This window comes from Oncorhynchus gorbuscha, unplaced genomic scaffold (genome assembly GCF_021184085.1).
Source record: "Oncorhynchus gorbuscha isolate QuinsamMale2020 ecotype Even-year unplaced genomic scaffold, OgorEven_v1.0 Un_scaffold_1315, whole genome shotgun sequence".
NCBI classification, from domain to species: Eukaryota; Metazoa; Chordata; class Actinopteri; order Salmoniformes; family Salmonidae; genus Oncorhynchus; species Oncorhynchus gorbuscha.
In genome coordinates, this window is record NW_025746127.1 from 102837 (window position 1) to 123285 (window position 20449).

A 20449-nucleotide genomic window follows, 5' to 3' on the forward strand; every position below is an offset into this window, starting at 1 on the left:
GAACAGACTAGTAATAGGGGTTGCAACAATGGCGGCGAATAGTTTTAGAAAGAGAATGTCCAGATTGTCTTGCCCAGCTGATTTGTAGGGATCCAGATTTTGCAGCTATTTCAGAACATCAGCTGTCTGGATTTGGGTGAAGGACAAGTGGAGGGAGGGGGGGTGGGGGGACTTTGGCCAGTTTCTGCGGGGGGGTGCAGAACTGTTGGCCGGGGTTGGTTAGCCAGGTGGAAAGCATGGCCAGCCGTAGAGAAATGCTTATTGAAGTTCTCGATTATCGTGGATTCATCAGTGGTGACAGTGTTTCCTAGAGAGGAGGTACTCTTATTCTCCATGGTCTTTACAATGTCCCAAAACCTTTTGGAATTAGTGCTGCAGGATACAAATTTCTGTTTGAAAAAGCTAGCCTTTGCTTTCCTAACTGACTGTGTGCATTGGTTCCTGACTTCCCTGAAAAGTTGCATATCGCAGGGACTATTCGATGCTAGTGCAGTACGCCACAGGATGTTTTTGTGCTCGTCAAGGCCAGTCAAATCTGGAGTGAACCAAGGGCTATATCTGTTCTTAGTTCTACATTTTTTGAAAGGGGCATGCTTTTTAAGATGTCATCCTCTACTGACGGAATGAGGTCAATATCCTTCCAGGATACCCAGCTCAGGTTGATTAGAAAGGCATGCTCACAGAAGTGTTTTAGGGAGCGCTTGACAGTGATGAGGGGTTGTGGTTTGACCGCGGACCCATAACAGACGCAGGCAATGAGGCAGTGATTGCTGAGATCCTGGTTGAAAACAGCAGAGGTGTATTTAGAGGGCAAGTTGGTCAGGATGATATCCATGAGGGTGCCCATGTTTACGGATTTCGGGTTGTACCTGGTAGGTTCATTGATAATTTGTGTGACATTGAGGGCATCTAGCTTAGATTGTAGGATGGCCGGGGGTGTTAAGCATATCCCAATTTAGGACACCTAGCAGTACGAATGCTAATGATAGATGGGGGGCAATCAATTCACATATGGTGTCCAAGACACAGCTGGGAGCTGAGGGGGGTCTATAACAAGCGGCAACAGTGAGGGATTTACTTCTGGAGAGAAGGATTTTAAAAAGTAGATGCTCGAACTGCTAACTCCTGGATAGTATGACAGAACTCTGCAGGCTATCTCTACAGTAGATTGCAGTTCCGCCCGTTTAGTCATTCTGTCTTTTTTTGTGTTTTATTTTTAAATTTTACCTCCTTTTTTCCCCCAATTTCGTAGTATCCAATTATTAGTAGTTACTATCTTGTCTCATCACTACAACTCCCGTACGGGCTCGGGAGAGACAAAGGTCAAAAGTCATGCGTCCTCCGAAACACAACCCAACCAAGCCGCACTGCTTCTTAACACAGCGCACATCCAACCCGGAAGCCAGCCGCACCAATGTGTCGGAGGAAACACCATGAACCTGGCGACCTTGGTTAGTGTGCACTGTGCCCGGCCCGCCACAGGAGTCGCTGGTGCGCGATGAGACAAGGATGTCCCTACCGGCCAAACGGAGCTAGGGTTAGTAGTACTAATAGTCTGTTAGTCGGACTAATAGTCTGTAGATAATCTGTAGAGCATCTGCAGATGGACTATACCAACAAAAATAATTATCCCAAAAAAGTGTTCCCGAAGGTTGTCAAATGGCTCGATTCGATCCGTATAGCGGAAATTCAGAGCTGATTTAATTTAAAGGCAATGTTCCGGCGTTAGTGGAGACTGCATTCAGTGAAAAGGCTGCATTTACATTTCCTTTACATTTCAATAGCGCTGAAGTTCGGTGATATAGATTTAATCGAGCCCTAAAGCTTGAGGGCGGCAGGTATCCTGATGGTTAGAGTATTGGGCCAGTAACCGTAAAGGTTGCTGGATCGATTCCCTGAGCTGACAAGGTAAAAATCTGTCATTCTGCCCCTGAACAAGGCCATTAATCCACTGTTCCCCGGTAGGCCGTCATTGTAAAGTAGATTTTTTCTTAACGGACTTGCCTAGTTAAATGAAGGTTAAAGATAAATAAAGCCGTTCAATCACAGTTCTCAGGACAAAGTACACTGCTGATTATATCAGTTAAAATAAGCCAAATTTTGATAAAAAGGTAATACCCACAGTAAGGAATAATGGAAATTAAAGGAGATCTTTTAGTCTAGTGATAACTCTGATTGGGAGAACAGCTGGTCCAATCATATTTATTGAGATTAAAACATTTTCAGACAAGAATGTATCACACATACAATGAAAATGTTTAACTGCTGTGTCAATGTAGCAGTTGTTTAAAATTGTCACGGCCGTCGTCGGAATAAGACCAAGGTGCAGCGTTGTGAGCGTATATTTGATTTTTTATGTCGCCAACAAATCAAGAAATAACTAAAACGACTGTGAAGTTTACAAGGGCTATAGTGCCCCTAACAATGACCAAAGGGAAAAAGGCTACCTAAGTATGATTCCCAATCAGAGACAACGATAGACAGCTGTCCCTGATTGAGAACCATACCCGGCCAAAACATAGAAATACAAAAACATAGAAAACAGAACATAGAATGCCCACCCATATCACACCCTGACTGTCAGTGATTGGGTGCAGAGTGTGAAAACGGAGTCAGGCGCAGGACACATGTATGGAGTAATCCAACTGAGTTTACTCAAAGAATAAAGCAAAATTCCAAAAATGGAACATACAACAAAACTCTAACACAAACACAACCACTAACGACATAAACAATCACAGACAGAACAGAAATGTGGTCCTTCTGTAGCTCAGTTGGTAGAGCATGGCGCTTGTAACGCCAGGGTAGTGGGTTCGATCCCCGGGACCACCCATACGTAGAATGTATGCACACATGACTGTAAGTCGCTTTGGATAAAAGCGTCTGCTAAATGGCATATATATATATAAATGTATGTCAGAAGGCGAGTGCCAAATCGGCATATTCGGGGGGGAATGTGCATGGTGGAAACCTGGTTTGGACTTTCCACCGTAGTGGCACCTAAGGAAACACCAACACACCTCCCTGAACACTGACAGGACCATTCCTTGAGAGCCCTCTGTTGCCACGAAATAATAGGATCATGAGAGGCCAAACAAGGAAGACTCAATACAACAGGAAACGCAGGAGAGTCGATCAGGAAGAGACTAATTCTCTCCTCGTGATCCCCCCGTGTTCTCATAGCAGTGGGCGCTGTGACCTCACCAATTAGCCCCAACCCCAAAGGATGACTATCTAAGGCCCCTCCTAACTCCATAGGTGTGGGATCCAATGTGCTTGGTAATGGAACGGGCGGTCCCCGATCCAGACGTCCATGGGAGGCCAACAGGTTATCCAGCCGGATAGACAAGTCCACCAGCAGGTCCAGGTTGAGAGTAGTGTCCCTGCAGGCTAGCTCCCTACGAACGTCCTCACGTAAACTATACCTGTAGTGGTCGATCAGGGCCCGCTCATTCCATCCCGCGCCAGAGTTCGAGTCCAGTGCGAACTCTTGAGCACTCCTCATCCCCCTCCTCATCCCCTGTCTTAGATGAAACAGTCTCTCTCCCGGGAGAAATCCTCGTAGTCATCCAGAGTCGGACCTTCCCTTCCCCAGATGGCGTTGGCCCACTCCAGGGCTTTTCCAGTCAGGCAGGAGATGAGAGCGCCCACTCTCTCCCGTCCGGAAGGACCTGGCTGAACAGCTGCCAGGTAGAGCTCCAGCTGGAGTAGGAACCCCTGGCACCGGCAACTGATCCGTCATACGCTCCTGGGAGCGGGAGCCAAATTCCACTGGGACTTGACGAAGGAGGGGTGGACATCGGTGTAGGTTGAGGCGCGGGTGGTGGTGTAGTAGCGTTGACAGGAAAGCCTCCTCTCTCCCATCTGTCCATAGTTTGCAACACGCGATCCATGGCTGTCCCTAGCCAGTTTAACATGGTTGCTGCTGAACTCGCTCCTCTACTGGGAGAGAAGGGCTGGCTGTACCTGCTGACTCCATTTGAATGGTTCGTGATTCTGTCAGCGATTGGGTGCAGAGTGAAAGCGGAGTCAGGCGCAGGACACAGGTATGGAGTAATCCAACTGAGTTTACTCAAAGAATAAAGCAAAATTCCAAAAATGGAACATACAACAAAACTAACACAAACACAACCCCTAACGACATAAACAATCACAGACAGAACAGAAATGTATGTCCGATGGTTAAATAGGGAATGTAATGAGGGAATGTAAGGTGTGTATGTAATCAGACAAAACCAAACGAAACAGAAAAATGGATCGGTAGTGACTAGAAAGCCGGTGACGTCGACCGCCGAACACCACCCGAACAAGGAGAAGGGCCGACGTCGGTGGAAGTCGTGACACTGACCAAAACAAATAGAGACATAAAAAGGCTCTCTAAGTTCAGGGCATGACAGTACCCCCCCCCCTTCCCCAAAGGTGTGGACTCTGGCCACAAAACCTGAATCTATAGGGGAGGTTCCGGGTGGGCATCTATCCCTGGTGGCGGTCCTGGTGCGGGACATAGACCCCGCTCCACCTCTAGCTCACCCCACTTTGGTGGCACCTCTGGTGTGGGGACCTCGTCGCCGACCCCGGACTGGGGACCTCGCCGCCGGCCCCGGACTGGGGACCCTCGCCGCCCGGCCCCGGACTGGGGACCCTCGCCGCTGGCCCCGGACTGGGGACCTCGCTGCTGGCCCCGGACTGGGGACCCTGGCTACGGGCCACGGACTGGGGACCCTCGCTGCGGGCCCCGGACTGGGTACCATCACTGGCGGCTCCGGACAGGAGGCCGTCGCTGGAGGCTCTGGACTGGAAGCCGTCGCTGGAGGCTCCGGACTGGAGGCCGTTGTTGGAGGCTTTGTGCCATGGATCATCACTGGAGGCTTTGTGTCATGGATCATCACTGGAGGCTTCTTGCCATGGATCATCACTGGAGGCTTCGTGCCATGGATCATCACTGGAGGCTTCTTGCCATGGATCCTCACTGGAGGCTTCGTACCACGGATCATCACTGGAGGCTTCTTGCCATGGCTCATCACTGGAGGCTTCGTGCCATGGATCATCACTGGAGGCTTCTTGCCATGGATCATCACTGGAGGCTTCTTGCCATTTATCATCACTGGAGTGGGGCAGCTCACCAGGCTGGGGAGACATACTGGAGGCTTGGTTCTTGGCGGAGGCACCGGATACAGTGGGCCGTGGAGACGCACAGGAGGTCTCGAGCGTAGAGCCTGCACAACCCGTCCTGGCTGGATGGTTATCTTCGCCCTGCAAACGCGGGGATCTGGCACTGGAGACACAGTGTGCAGAGCCGGCGCAGGATATCCTGGGCCGAAGAGACGCACTGGAGACCAGGCACGCTGAGCGGGCACCATCCTTCCTAGCTGGATGCTCACCCTAGCCCGGCAGATGCGGGGAGCTGGGATGTAGCGCACCGGGCTGTGAACGTGCACTGGAGACACCGTGTGCTCCATCGCATAACATGGTGCCTGACCAGTACCATGCTTCTCCCCACGGTAAGCACGGGGAGTTGGCTCAGGTCTATAACCCAACTCTGCCAATCTCCCCGTGTGCCCCCGTGTGCCTCTCGTGCCTGCTACGTTGGCGTTCCTCCCTTGCTACTTCCGCCTGTTTCCATGGCAGGGTCTTGTCCCCTGCGATAACCTGCTCCCATGTCCAAGATGTCATCCACTCTCTCTTCTCCCGGGCCCAGTAATGCAAACTCTTATTCATAAAATGGAGTGCCAAACAAGAACTCAACAATAACACACTAAAACATACAGAACCATACCCATACAGCTGTCTATTGTTGTTTTATTGCTTCTTTAATCAGAACAGTTTTCAGCTGTGCTAACATAGTTGCTAAAGAGTTTTCTAATGATCAATTAGCCTTTTAAAATGATAAACTTGGTTTAGCTAACACAACGTGTCATTGGAACACAGGAGTGATGGTTGCTGATAACGGACATCTGTACGCCTATGTAGATATTCCATAAAAAATCTGCCATTTCCAGCTACAATAGTCATTTACAACATTAACAATATCTACACTATGTGTCTGATCAACTTGATGTTATTTTATGGACAAAAATGTGCTTTCTTTCAAAAACAAGGACATTTCTAAGTGTCCCCAAACCTTTGAACGGTAGTGTACATTTTTCACGTTGCCCAAGAAACATACATAATACAAAAGTTGTCCGAATCAGGGATGTATCAACCCCTCACCACTGTCCCCAGAACATTTGTAGCAGATGAAGTTGAGCCTCTGGTTCTCCTCCAGACTAACCCATTGCTGCCTCCCGGTGGTCTCTACAGCCCCTGCAATCCCACAGTCCTGCTGGCTGTCTGAGCCGTGCCCGGGGGCCCAGTTCTGGTAGCAGCCTGCATCAGACCTGATCCAGAACCAGAAGTGGAATGAACAGGTGAAGCGCAGGCCCACCCAGACGTGGGATGAGGTGGCGTTGGCAGCCCTCTCTGCCACCCAGTACTGAAGCAGCTCTGTAGTGATCGAGACCAGGTCAACGTGGTGCTCTCTGCAGTAGCTCAGGGCCTCGTTCCACGTCATGTTCTCATGGATCAATATCAGGTTGTCTGAGAGAAATAAAGATATTAAAGATAGATAACATGGAGCCCATTCAACAAAATGTAGATTTGTATGCATTTATACCTCTGCTCTGTAATATAACATCTTTGAAACAACAAAAAACCACAGCCAAACAAAAAAGAGACTATTAGGCTTTCAACATGTCAATAATTGTGATATAATGATGAAAGTTACCTGGACTTAAACCTTGACTGTTTTCATTTGGCATAACAGTGGAGAGACTGACAGGCTCTGTAGTACTGTATGGAGCAGTCTCAGCCACTGTGGTTATATGTAGGGCAGAAGTATGTTCAGTAGTCACTTGTGTAATGCTGTGTTGCATTTCTGTGTCTGCAGTCTCAGTTGTTGATTGATGTTTTACATTCTCAGTAGTAAGTTGTTTAGTAGTCGCCTCTTCAGTTGAAACATGCACTGTGGTATTGAATGTACTCGGTAAAGATGTTGAGGTCCTGTCTTGAACAGGTACAGTAGTGACTGGGTCAGAGGTTAGGTGTCCAGTAGAAACATGCACTGTGGTATTGAATGTACTTGGTACAGGCGTTGAGGTCCTATCTTGAACAGGTACAGTAGTCACTGGGTCAGAGGTTAGGTGTTCAGTTGAAACATGCACTGTGGTATTGAATGTACTCGGTAAAGATGTTGAGGTCCTGTCTTGAACAGGTACAGTAGTCACTGGATCAGAGGTTAGGTGTCCAGTAGAAACATGCACTGTGGTATTGAATGTACTTGGTACAGGCGTTGAGGTCCTATCTTGAACAGGTACAGTAGTCACTGGGTCAGAGGTTAGGTGTCGAGTAGAAACATGCACTGTGGTATTGAATGTACTTGGTACAGGCGTTGAGGTCCTATCTTGAACAGGTACAGTAGTCACTGGGTCAGAGGTTAGGTGTTCAGTTGAAACATGCACTGTGGTATTGAATGTACTCGGTAAAGATGTTGAGGTCCTGTCTTGAACAGGTACAGTAGTGACTGGGTCAGAGGTTAGGTGTCCAGTAGAAACATGCACTGTGGTATTGAATGTACTTGGTACAGGCGTTGAGGTCCTATCTTGAACAGGTACAGTAGTCACTGGGTCAGAGGTTAGGTGTCGAGTAGAAACATGCACTGTGGTATTGAATGTACTTGGTACAGGCGTTGAGGTCCTATCTTGAACAGGTACAGTAGTCACTGGGTCAGAGGTTAGGTGTTCAGTTGAAACATGCACTGTGGTATTGAATGTACTGGTAAAGATGTTGAGGTCCTGTCTTGAACAGGTACAGTAGTGACTGGGTCAGAGGTTAGGTGTCCAGTAGAAACATGCACTGTGGTATTGAATGTACTTGGTACAGGCGTTGAGGTCCTATCTTGAACAGGTACAGTAGTCACTGGGTCAGAGGTTAGGTGTCAGTAGAAAACATGCACTGTGGTATTGAGGTCCTATCTTGAACAGGTACAGTAGTCAGTGGGTTCAGAGGTTAGGTGTTCAGTTGAAACATGCACTGTGGTATTGAATGTAGTTGGTAAAGATGTTGAGAGGTTTGAACAGGTTCAGTCACTGTTCAGAGGTTAGGTGTCCAAACATGCACTGTGGTATTGAATGTACTTGGTAAAGATGTTGAGGTCCTGTCTTGAACAGGTACAGTAGTCACTGGGTCAGAGGTTAGGTGTCCAGTAGAAACATGCACTGTGGTATTGAATGTACTTGGTACAGGCGTTGAGGTCCTATCTTGAACAGGTACAGTAGTCACTGGGTCAGAGGTTAGGTGTTCAGTAGAAACATGCACTGTGGTATTGAATGTACTTGGTACAGGCGTTGAGGTCCTATCTTGAACAGGTACAGTAGTCACTGGGTCAGAGGTTAGGTGTCCAGTAGAAACATGCACTGTGGTATTGAATGTACTTGGTACAGGCGTTGAGGTCCTATCTTGAACAGGTACAGTAGTCACTGGGTCAGAGGTTAGGTGTCAGTAGAAACATGCACTGTGGTATTGAATGTACTTGGTACAGGCGTTGAGGTCCTATCTTGAACAGGTACAGTAGTCACTGGGTCAGAGGTTAGGTGTTCAGTAGAAACATGCACTGTGGTATTGAATGTACTTGGTACAGGCGTTGAGGTCCTGTCTTGAACAGGTACAGTAGTCACTGGGTCAGAGGTTAGGTGTTCAGTAGAAACATGCACTGTGGTATTGAATGTACTTGGTACAGGCGTTGAGGTCCTATCTTGAACAGGTACAGTAGTCACTGGGTCAGAGGTTAGGTGTTCAGTAGAAACATGCACTGTGGTATTGAATGTACTTGGTACAGGCGTTGAGGTCCTATCTTGAACAGGTACAGTAGTCACTGGGTCAGAGGTTAGGTGTTCAGTAGAAACATGCACTGTGGTATTGAATGTACTTGGTACAGGCGTTGAGGTCCTATCTTGAACAGGTACAGTAGTCACTGGGTCAGAGGTTAGGTGAGAAATCAGTAGAAACATGCACTGTGGTATTGAATGTGTTGGTAGTTAACAGGTACAGTGAAGTCATTTTTGTTACATGGTACAGCACTGTAGAGATAATTGTATTTGAAAAGGTACAGTAGTCACTGGGTCTGTAGGTTAGGTGTTCAGTAGTTAATTTCACTGTAGAAACAGTGGTCTGTTCTATTGAATGTAGTTGGTAGTAGACGTTGAGGTAATGTTTTGAACAGGTACAGTAGTGCACTGTATTTGGGTCAGAGGTTAGCTGTTCAGTAGAAACATGCACTGTGGTATTGAATGTAGTTGGTACAGGCGTTGAGGTCCTATCTTGAACAGGTACAGTAGTCACTGGGTCAGAGGTTAGGTGTTCAGTAGAAACACGCACTGTGGTATTGAATGTAGTTGGTTGAGGTTTTTGAACAGGTACAGTAGTCACTGGGTCAGAGGTTAGGTGTTCAGTAGAAACATGCACTGTGGTATTGAACGTAGCTGGTTTTTGAACAGGTACAGTAGTCAGTGGGTCAGAGGTTAGGTGTTCAGTAGAAACATGCACTGTGGTATTGAATGTAGTTGGTACAGGTGTTGAGGAGTCTTTTGAACAGGTACAGTTAGGTGTTCAGTCACTGTGGTATTGGTTAGTTGGTACGGTTGAGGAGTTGAACAGGAGTTTCAGGTCTTCAGAAACACGCACTGTGGTATTGGATGTAGTTGGTTTTTGAACAGGTACAGTAGTCAGTGGGTCAGAGGTTAGGTGTTCAGTAGAAACACGCACTGTGGTATTGGATGTAGTTGGTACAGGCGTCGAGGAGTGTTTTGAACAGGTACAGTAGTCAGTGGGTCAGAGGTTAGGTGTTCAGTAGAAACACGCACTGTGGTATTGGATGTAGTTGGTACAGGCATTGAGGTCGTGTTTTGAACAGGTACAGTAGTCTGGGTCAGAGGTTAGGTGTTCAGTAGAAACACGCACTGTGGTTTGGATGTAGTTGGTACAGGCGTTGAGGTCGTGTTTTGAACAGGTACAGTTAGTCAGTGGGTCAGAGGTTAGGTGTTCAGTAGAAACACGCACTGTGGTATTGGATGTAGTTGGTACAGGCATTGAGGTAGTGTTTTGAACAGGTACAGTAGTCAGTGGGTCAGAGGTTAGGTGTTCAGTAGAAACACGCACTGTGGTATTGGATGTAGTTGGTACAGGCGTTGAGGGTTTTTGAACAGGTACAGTAGTCAGTGGGTCAGAGGTTAGGAGTCTGGTAGACAGCTGTCCAGTAGAAACACGCACTGTGGTATTGGATGTAGTTGGTACAGACATTGAGGGAGTGTTTTGAACAGGTACAGTAGTCAGTGGGTCAGAGGTTAGGTGTTCAGTAGAAACACGCACTGTGGTATTGGATGTACAGGTTGAGGTTTTTGAACAGGTACAGTAGTCAGTGGGTCAGAGGTTAGAGTCTGGTAGACAGCACTGTGGTATTGAAACACGCACTGTGGTATTGGATGTAGTTTGTTTTTGAACAGGTACAGTAGTCACTGGGTCAGAGGTTAGAGTTAGACAGCTGTTCAGTAGAAACACGCACTGTGGTATTGGATGTAGTTTGTTTTTGAACAGGTACAGTAGTCAGTGGGTCAGAGGTTAGGAGTCTCGTAGACATCTGTTCAGTAGAAACACGCACTGTGGTATTGGATGTAGTTGTACAGACATTGAGGTTGTTTTTGAACAGGTACAGTAGTCAGTGGGTCAGAGGTTAGGAGTCTGGTAGACAGCTGTTCAGTAGAAACACGCACTGTGGTATTGGATGTAGTTTGTTTTTGTAGAAGGAGTGTTTTGAACAGGTACAGTAGTCACTGGGTCAGACGTTAGGTGTTCAGTAGAAACACGCACTGTGGTATTGGATGTAGTTGTTTTTGAACAGGTACAGTAGTCACTGGGTCAGAGGTTAGAGTCTGGTAGACAGCTGTTCAGTAGAAACACGCACTGTGGTATTGGATGTAGTTGGTACAGGCATTGAGGTCGTGTTTTGAACAGGTACAGTAGTCACTGGGTCAGAGGTTAGCACATCTGTTCAGTAGAAACACGCACTGTGGTATTGGATGTAGTTGGTACAGGCGTTGAGGTCGTGTTTTGAACAGGTACAGTAGTCAGTGGGTCAGAGGTTTTTAGGTACAGTAGTCACTGGGTCCAGTAGAAACACGCACTGTGGTATTGATGTAGTTGGTACAGGTTGGTTTTGAACAGGTACAGTAGTCACTGGGTCAGAGGTTAGGTGTTCAGTAGAAACACGCACTGTGGTATTGGATGTAGTTGTTTTTGAACAGGTACAGTAGTCAGTGGGTCAGAGGTTGGGTCCAGTAGAAACACGCACTGTGGTATTGGATGTAGTTGGTACAGGCATTCGTGTTTTGAACAGGTACAGTCACTGGGTCAGAGGTTAGGAGTAGAAACACGCACTGTGGTATTGGATGTAGTTGGTACAGGTGTAGAAGGAGTGTTTTGAACAGGTACAGTAGTCAGTGGGTCAGAGGTTAGGTGTTCAGTAGAAACACGCACTGTGGTATTGGATGTAGTTGTTTTTGAACAGGTACAGTAGTCACTGGGTCAGAGGTTAGGAGTCTGGTAGACAGCTGTTCAGTAGAAACACGCACTGTGGTATTGGATGTAGTTGGTACAGGCATTGAGGTCGTGTTTTGAACAGGTACAGTAGTCAGTGGGTCAGAGGTTAGGTGTTCAGTAGAAACACGCACTGTGGTATTGGATGTAGTTTTTTGGTACAGGCATTGAGGGTCGTGTTTGAACAGGTGCAGTAGTCAGTGGGTCAGAGGTTAGGTGTTCAGTAGAAACACGCACTGTGGTATTGGATGTAGTTGGTACAGGCATTGAGGTCGTGTTTTGAACAGGTACAGTAGTCAGTGGGTCAGAGGTTAGGAGTCTCGTCGACATCTGTTCAGTAGAAACATGCACTGTGGTATTGGATGTAGTTTGTTTTTGAACAGGTACAGTAGTCAGTGGATCAGAGGTTAGGAGTCTCGTCGACATCTGTTCAGTAGAAACACGCACTGTGGTATTGGATGTAGTTTGTTTTTGAACAGGTACAGTAGTCAGTGGGTCAGAGGTTAGGAGTCTCGTCGACATCTGTTCAGTAGAAACACGCACTGTGGTATTGGATGTAGTTTGTTTTTGAACAGGTACAGTAGTCAGTGGGTCAGAGGTTAGGTGTTCAGTAGTTAACTGTTCTGGTGAAGTATGTTCTGTGGAATTGAATGTAGTTTGTCCAGACGATGAGGGAGTGTTTTGGACAGGTGCAGTCATAGCACTTGTAGGTATGTAACTAGTAGTCACTTGCTCTGTGGTAGTGAATATAGTTGGTACAGGTGTAGAGGGAGTATTTTGGACAGGTGCAGTAATTGCTTGAGCAGAGCTTGTGTGTTCGGTAGAAACCCGCACTGTGGTATTGAAAGTAGCGCTTGTATGTATGTAACCAGTAGTTGCTTGCTCTCTAGTTAATGTAGTTGCTACAGGCATTGAGATATTGCTTTGAACAGGTACAGGAGTTGCTGGGTCAGAGGTTAGGTGTTCATTAGCTAACTGTTCAGTTGAAGCATGTTCTGAGGAAATCAATGAAGCTGGTACAGGCATAGCGATATTGCTTTGAACAGGTACAATAGTCGCTTGGTCAGACGTTAGGCGTTCAGTAGTCAACTGTTCAGTAACATTTACTGTGGTATTGAATGTAGTTGGTTTTTTAACAGTAGTTCCATGTTCGGTAGTTAGGTGTTTTGTAGTTAACTGTTCAATTGAACCTTGGTCTGTGGTAGTGAATGTAGTTGGTACTGGTGTAGATGGAGTGTTTTGAACAGGTAAGCCTACAGTAGTTGGTACTGGTGTAGATGGAGTGTTTTGAACAGGTACGCCTACAGTAGTTGGTACTGGTGTAGATGGAGTGTTTTGAACAGGTAAGCCTACAGTAGTTGGTACTGGTGTAGATGGAGTGTTTTGAACAGGTAAGCCTACAGTAGTTGGTACTGGTGTAGATGGAGTGTTTTGAACAGGTAAGCCTACAGTAGTTGGTACTGGTGTAGATGGAGTGTTTTGAACAGGTAAGCCTACAGTAGTTGGTACTGGTGTAGATGGAGTGTTTTGAACAGGTAAGCCTACAGTAGTTGCTTGGTCAGAGGTTGGTAAAAGATCTAAAAGAATATGTTGGATCTGCACAAAATGGGTAGTTGTTAGCTTAGGTGTTACTTCATCTGTAGTTGACTGTTCAGCAGTGGCAAGCACAGTAGCTGTGGGAGGAGTTGTTTGTGGCACAGTAGCTGTGGGAGGAGTTGTTTGTGGCACAGTAGCTGTGGGAGGAGTTGTTTGTGGCACAGTAGCTGTGGGAGGAGTTGTAGGTGGCATCTGGGTAGTTGGTCGCTTCATTTCTGTAAGGAATATATACAAATACATTAGAATCAAGGGTCAAATGTATTTAATTCATAACAAACACATTAAATCATGTTTACATACTGCTTTACTCATCTCATATGTATATACTGTATTCTATTCTACTGTATTTTAGTCTATGCCACTCTGACATGGCTCATCCTAATATTTCTATATTCTTTCATTCCTTTCTTTTACTTTTAGGTTGTGTGTATTGTTATGAATTGCTAGATATTACTGCACTGTTGGAGCTAGAAACACAAGCATTTCCTGCAATTACATCTTAATTAATGTGACCAATATAATTTGATTTTATTTTGTATCTTAATTGTTTTCTCTGTTTCTATTTGCTTTCTTAAAAGTTGCTACCGGACAAAATTTGAATCCCATCTAACAAAAATGTACCAAACTCACCACCATGGCAGACAAACCCCAACTGATGTTGCACCACTGGACATTCCACTTGTTATCGTTGAGTATAAGAGAAGTACAGTTCTGGTCCCCTCTGAAGTTGTTAGTCTGATTGGTCTTCCAGAAGCGGTATGAGGAGTTGCTCCCATCTGACCACTTCCATGGGTCTTTGAAGAGACCAATCCACATGCTCTGGGACAGTGACATGTTCTGGACGTGATGGTTTTCCTCTCTGGACCGTATGCTGGCCAGGTCTGTGTACGTACCCCGGCAGTGGTCTTGAGCCTCTCTCCAAGTCTTGCTGTCATCAATGAAGATGTGACTGTTACTAGCGTTTTTCCCTGTCAGAGGATAGAAAATACATGCATGGAGCATTGGAGATATAGCAGGGTGCAGGGTTGAGCATTGGAGATATAGCAGGGTGCAGGGTTGAGCATTGGAGATATAGCAGGGTGCAGGGTTGAGCATTGGAGATATACCGGGGTGCAGGGTTGAGCATTGGAGATATAGCGGGGTGCAGGGGTTGAGCGGGGTGCAGGGTTGAGCATTGGAGATATAGTGGGGTGCAGGGTTGAGCATTGGAGATATAGCAGGGTGCAGGGTTGAGCATTGGAGATATAGCAGGGTGCAGGGTTGAGCATTGGAGATATAGCAGGGTGCAGGGTTGAGCATTGGAGATATAGCGGGGTGCAGGGTTGAGCATTGGAGATATAGGGTGCAGGGTTGAGCATTGGAGGGGTGCAGGGTTGAGCATTGGAGATATAGCGGGGTGCAGGGTTGAGCATTGGAGATATAGCGGGGTGCAGGGTTGAGCATTGGAGATATAGCGGGGTGCAGGGTTGAGCATTGGAGATATAGCAGGGTGCAGGGTTGAGCATTGGAGATATAGCGGGGTGCAGGGTTGAGCATTGGAGATATAGCGGGGTGCAGGGTTGAGCATTGGAGATATAGCAGGGTGCAGGGTTGAGCATTGGAGATATAGCGGGGTGCAGGGTTGAGCATTGGAGATATACGGGGTGCGGGGTGCAGGGTTGAGCATTGGAGATATACCGGGGTGCAGGGTTGAGCATTGGAGATATAGCGGGGTGCAGGGTTGAGCATTGCCCAGACAATTTTTAAATGTAAATTTAACTTATATTTAACCAGGTAGACAAGTTGAGAACAAGTTCCCATTTACAATTGCGACCTGGCCAAGGTAAAGCAAAGCAGTTTGACACATACAACAACACAGAGTTACACATGGAGTAAAACAAAACATACAGTCAATAATACAGTAGAACAATAAGTCTATATACAATGTTTAAGTGAGGTGAGATAAGGGAGGTAAAGGCAAAAAAAGGCCATGGTGGCGAAGTAAATACAATATAGCAAGTAAAAAAATAATTATGCTCACGTAATCACCCAACTGATTATACCCAAGTCATGTTTAACAGTTGAAATTGCAGTCAGCAAGCTTTAAAACAGGCTAAACATGTCTCACTGCCCATCCAGACATATCATCCTGGAATCGGCCCTGGTTTGAATCTGATATGCGGTTGAAATTGATGTAGGATTACTCACCATCAAAGCAAACAAAACCTCTTTTGATTTGGCAATTATCCTCAAACCACTGTCCGTTTGGATCCATTGCAGCACAGCTGTCTTGAGTATTGTTTTGTTTCGGCTCTGCTGCCCTCCAGTTGAAAAACGCAATCTTTCTCTGATCTGGTAATGACCAGTGCCACTCAAATTCATCTCCAAACTCCAGTCCTATCCAGACACTGGCTGTACCATTCGGTACCAATTGTACAAGTCTATCCAGATCCCCTGAGTTGTAGATGGTTGCCAAGTCAGTGTACATGTCTCTACAGTAAGTCTGGGCTTGGCTATAATTCATTTGAAGGCTAATATAGTGATACTGAGGAGGGGAGATACTGAGAGTCAGGTAACACAGTCCTGTAAAATACAATCAAAAACCATTAGAGAGCAAGTTAATCATATCTCCTTGCTGCATGCATAGGTTTCACACACACATCCTGTTAATATCACAGAATATCAACGTATAATACACATCATGTTGCTTTTCATGAACAGAGAGAACTATGAAAGGATCCTGAAAAATGGCCTGCCGTTTGAAAGTTACCCATGTGTTGATTGGGTAACAGACGATCAGTCTTTATGTATGAGGTACTCCCAACACTTATACCTCTTTCTGACGGATTTATATTTTAATGCCTTATTCAATGATGCCTAAATTATCACAATGACTCCAACAAATAACTTTGATGTTATTGAAAGCACTGACGAATGACATACCTGAGACTGACAGGAGACGCAACAGTGCAGTGCTCCTCTTCATGACTGTAGCTTCTCACTAGTCTTCAGAATGGCTTGTCAAACTGAAATCGCTGTAACTGTCCATCACTAACGTTCAGATCTAACCAAAACATACAAACTGTGACACCCTGTGTTCTAGTCGAATACAAAATCATCTGAAATGGAGGCCACTGACACCCGTTGTAACTTAGTTGACTGACTTATTAAGACTCCCTAGTAGTAAGGTGTTTAAGAATGTGACCGTTCTTGTTTATAAAGATAACACATGTTTTAGGTTCACCCTTGTCGCAATGTTCTCTGACAAGGTAGTGCATCAGGTTTAGATGTGTCACTCTTATACACAGAGCCCACATGATGAGGCTGTGACAGGTGGTAAGAAAACATGTCAGTCAAGAACACGGAAGTGTGTCACCAAAAACCACATGATAACTGACAAAATGTACATAATCACAGTGTGAAACTGTTGAGATACACTGATAATGGAAAAGTCATTGCTCGGCCTATTCGCCTACAGATAACAAGCAATTGTCTCAGAACGGTCCATTTTGTATTGAAAAATAGAATGCTAGTTGACAGTCCAAGTCATTAGTAAGGTGTTAGGAATGAGGTTGAGCAATTCAGGTTACTCTGTATGAAGATACCTTCCCAAACAGGTGACACTATACTGTAGTTACTGTCTTTTGCTGGTGTGACAAATGAGCGTGAAACAAAATGATTAATGAAGTTAGCGACAGAATTGTTCACTCAAGGGCATGACCTATTGTCACGCCCTTGAGTGAACAGACCTATTGTTCCCCTTTAAAGAACAAGGAAGTTTAACTCTGCTTCATGCAAAAGACTAGGAGCCCACACTGTACAGCACCAGTCAAAAGTTTGGACAACTCATTCAAGGTTTATTTTTATTTTTAATTTAAACAATTTTCTACATTGTAGAATAATAGAGAAGACATCAAAACTATTAAATAACACATATGGAATCATGTAGTAACCAAAAAAGTATTAAACATCAAAATATATGTTGTATTTGAGATTCTTCAAAGTAGCCACAGTTTGCCTTGATGAAAGCTTGGCACACTCTTGGCATTCTCTCAACCAGCTTCACCTGGAATGCTTTTCCAACAGTCTGGAAGTAGTTCCCACATATGCTGAGCACTTGTTGGCTGCTTTTCCTTCACTCTGCGGTTCAACTCTTCCCAAACCATCTCAACCTTCTTGGTCAAATATCCCTTGCACAGCCTAGGTGGGACGGCATATCGCTGTGGTAGCGATGCTGGTTAAGTGAGCCTTGAATTCTAAATAAATCACTGACCGTGTCAACAGCAAAGCACCGCCACACCATCACACCTCCTCCTCCATGCTTCACGGTGGGAACCACACATGCAGAGATCATCCATTCACCTACTCTGAGTCTCACAAAGACAAAGCGGTTGGAACCAAAAATCTAAAATTTGGACTCACCAGACCAAAGGACAGATTTCCACCGGTCTAATGTCCAATGCTCATGTTTCTTGGCCCAAGCAAGTCTCTTCTTATTATTGGTGTCCTTTTGTAGTGGTTTCTTTGCAGCAAGTCAACCATTAAAGCCTAATTCAAGCAGTCTCCTCTGAACAGTTGATGTTGAGATGTGTGTTACTTGAACTCTGTGAAGAATTTATTTGGGCTGCATTTTCTGAAGCTGGTAACTCTAATGAACTCTGGGTCTTTCTTTCCTGTGGTGGTCCTCATGAGAGACAGTTTCATCATAGTGTTTGATGGTTTTTGCGACTGCACTGTTAAAGTTCTTAAAATGTTCCACATTGACTGATCGTCATGTTCTTGCCATAATATGGACTTGGTCTTATACCAAATAGGGCTATCTTCTGTATACCATCCCTTTTTATTTTTTATATCACCTTTATTTAACCAGGTAGGCTAGTTGAGAACACCTTTATTTAACCAGGTAGGCTAGTTAAGAACACCTTTATTTAACCAGGTAGGCTAGTTGAGAACACCTTTATTTAACCAGGTAGGCTAGTTGAGAACACCTTTATTTAACCAGGTAGGCTAGTTGAGAACACCTTTATTTAACCAGGTAGGCTGGTTGAGAACACCTTTATTTAACCAGGTAGGCTGGTTGAGAACACCTTTATTTAACCAGGTAGGCTAGTTGAGAACACCTTTATTTAACCAGGTAGGCTAGTTGAGAACACCTTTATTTAACCAGGTAGGCTAGTTGAGAACACCTTTATTTAACCAGGTAGGCTAGTTGAGAACACCTTTATTTAACCAGGTAGGCTAGTTGAGAACAAGTTCTCAGTTCTCATTTGCAAGCAAAGCAGTGTGAACAGACAACACAGAGTTACACATGGAGTAAACAATTAACAAGGCCAAGATAAAGCAAAGCAGTGTGAACAGACAACACAGAGTTACACATGGAGTAAACAATTAACAAGTCAATAACACAGTAGAAACCCAGCCTAAAAAAAAGAGAGTCTATATACATTGAAAAACTCCCTAGTGCAAAATGCATGAGAGGTAGGCGAATAATTACAATTTTGCGGGTAGAGATTAACAATGGAGTGATAAATGATCAGATGGTCAAATGTACAGGTAGAGATATTGGTGTGCAAAAGAGCAGAAAAGTAAATAAATAAAAACAGTACGGGGATGAGGTAGGTAAAAATCCCTACCTTGTCACAACACAACTGATTGGACTGGCTCAAACACAAGGCACACCTGTTAATTGAAAAGCATTCAAGGTGATTGCCTCGTGAAGCTGGTTGAGAGAATGCAAAGAGTGTGTAGGGCTGTCATCAAGGTAAAGGGGGATACTTTGAATCTTGAAAAAATAAAACATTCCATATGTATTATTTCATACTTTGATGTCTTCACTATTATTCTACAATGTATAAAATAGTAAAAATAAAGAAAAACCCTGGAATGAGTAGGTGTGTTCAAACTTTTGACTGGTGCTGTATGTGAGAATGATTCCCATGTTACATGTCTCAAATTTAAAATCAAAATCAGCATGAATAAAGCACACAACCACCAGGAAAAAACGAGCAAATAAAGTAGAAAATAGAAGACTTAACTGAACCTCTATCATCTCCCGAGGCTGCTTTACCCAACTTTGCATATACAGTAGCCTCAACTTCCTGGATTTGTATAGGCTACACCAAAATATACAATTAGCATTTTCTCTCAAAATAATCACGTGATGAGAAAAGTGAATAAACAAACAGACACTGAGCCATATTGGTTGCATGTTTTATACTTTTTTAAAGGATTATTTAACCCTAAACATATTTGAGATTAAGAATCATTGTGAAATAAAGCAGTTTAAATGTCTTACAGGCATGTGTCAAATGTAGTTTAACCAGCTGTCCTCCTGTCAAACCACCACCATTATTCAACCATGAAATGTATTAGGAAGAGGCTTTTGCAGAATAATCTTTCATCATCAGCTGATAAATATCCCAAATTGAGGTCCACAATCGATGTAGTCTACATTGATTTACATATATTCATATTAGTTACACTTGTAAAATGTAATGTTGTTTAATTTGTGAATCTGTTGATTTTCCTTAATATATTAGGTACAGTATATAGAGGGAAATTGAAACGTTAGTCCTACCACTGGTGAATGTTGCAACTGTTCTGCCCAGAGACATTGTGGCTCTAAAGACACTGTCACTGGCATTGAGCCAACATGGCTTCCTTTCCGTGTAAACAACAACAGCATCAAGTAAACGGGGTTTGAGTGTAGGCCTATTACCTCGCATTTGGTCCGTCTCTTGATTTCGCAAATAATATGCAACTACAAATAGTTATGTAACCTACAACGATGTGCCGAAGGTGTTTCTAGTGAGTATATTGCGTTCCCCCAATTGTAACTCGCGAAATAATATTTTGAGGCCAACATTAGCATTAGTTAACTAGACAGCTAACGTTAGCTCGCTGGCTAGCTAGCTACCACCAATGATTTTGAAACAGCTAGCTAGCCGGCAAGTTATCTAGCGAAACATGGTGTGAGTTTTTAAACGGTTGATGCTTGCTGTGATATTTAATTGCTTACAATCATCGTATACATTTGTTTAGTTTACATACAGTAGCTACGTGCTAGCTAACTAAAGTTAGCTAACGTCTGGTCTAATTTGCCATTGCTTTCTAAACCAGAAGTACATATTAGCTTTTTTTATCATTGCCAACGCTGGATTAAAGTGATCTCTCATTTGTCCACTTGGATGACACCAGTGTTTATAAAAATGTTTAGCTAGCTAAAGTCAACTGACCGTCTTAAATGTAA

General features: G+C 44.6%; 2 protein-coding genes across 2 annotated transcripts; both read right to left on the reverse strand.

Annotated features, from left to right (window-relative positions):
- Window positions 1-5918: 5918 nt before the first annotated feature.
- On the reverse strand, window positions 5919-7804 carry LOC124022284 (lithostathine-1-like). The gene is made up of 2 exons (XM_046337210.1): window positions 6764-7804; window positions 5919-6576 (listed from the first exon to the last, which is right to left on the reverse strand). Exons 1-2 carry the CDS (start codon window positions 6909-6911, stop codon window positions 6188-6190), a joined length of 537 nt encoding a protein of 178 aa, XP_046193166.1. The 5' UTR covers window positions 6912-7804; the 3' UTR covers window positions 5919-6187.
- A 5498-nt stretch (window positions 7805-13302) lies between these two features.
- Window positions 13303-16446, reverse strand: LOC124022285 (C-type mannose receptor 2-like). Its single transcript, XM_046337211.1, has 4 exons — window positions 16144-16446; window positions 15409-15783; window positions 13852-14189; window positions 13303-13436 (listed from the first exon to the last, which is right to left on the reverse strand). The coding sequence occupies exons 1-4, from the start codon at window positions 16184-16186 to the stop codon at window positions 13431-13433; spliced, it is 762 nt and encodes a 253-aa protein (XP_046193167.1). The 5' UTR covers window positions 16187-16446; the 3' UTR covers window positions 13303-13430.
- Window positions 16447-20449: the final 4003 nt, after the last annotated feature.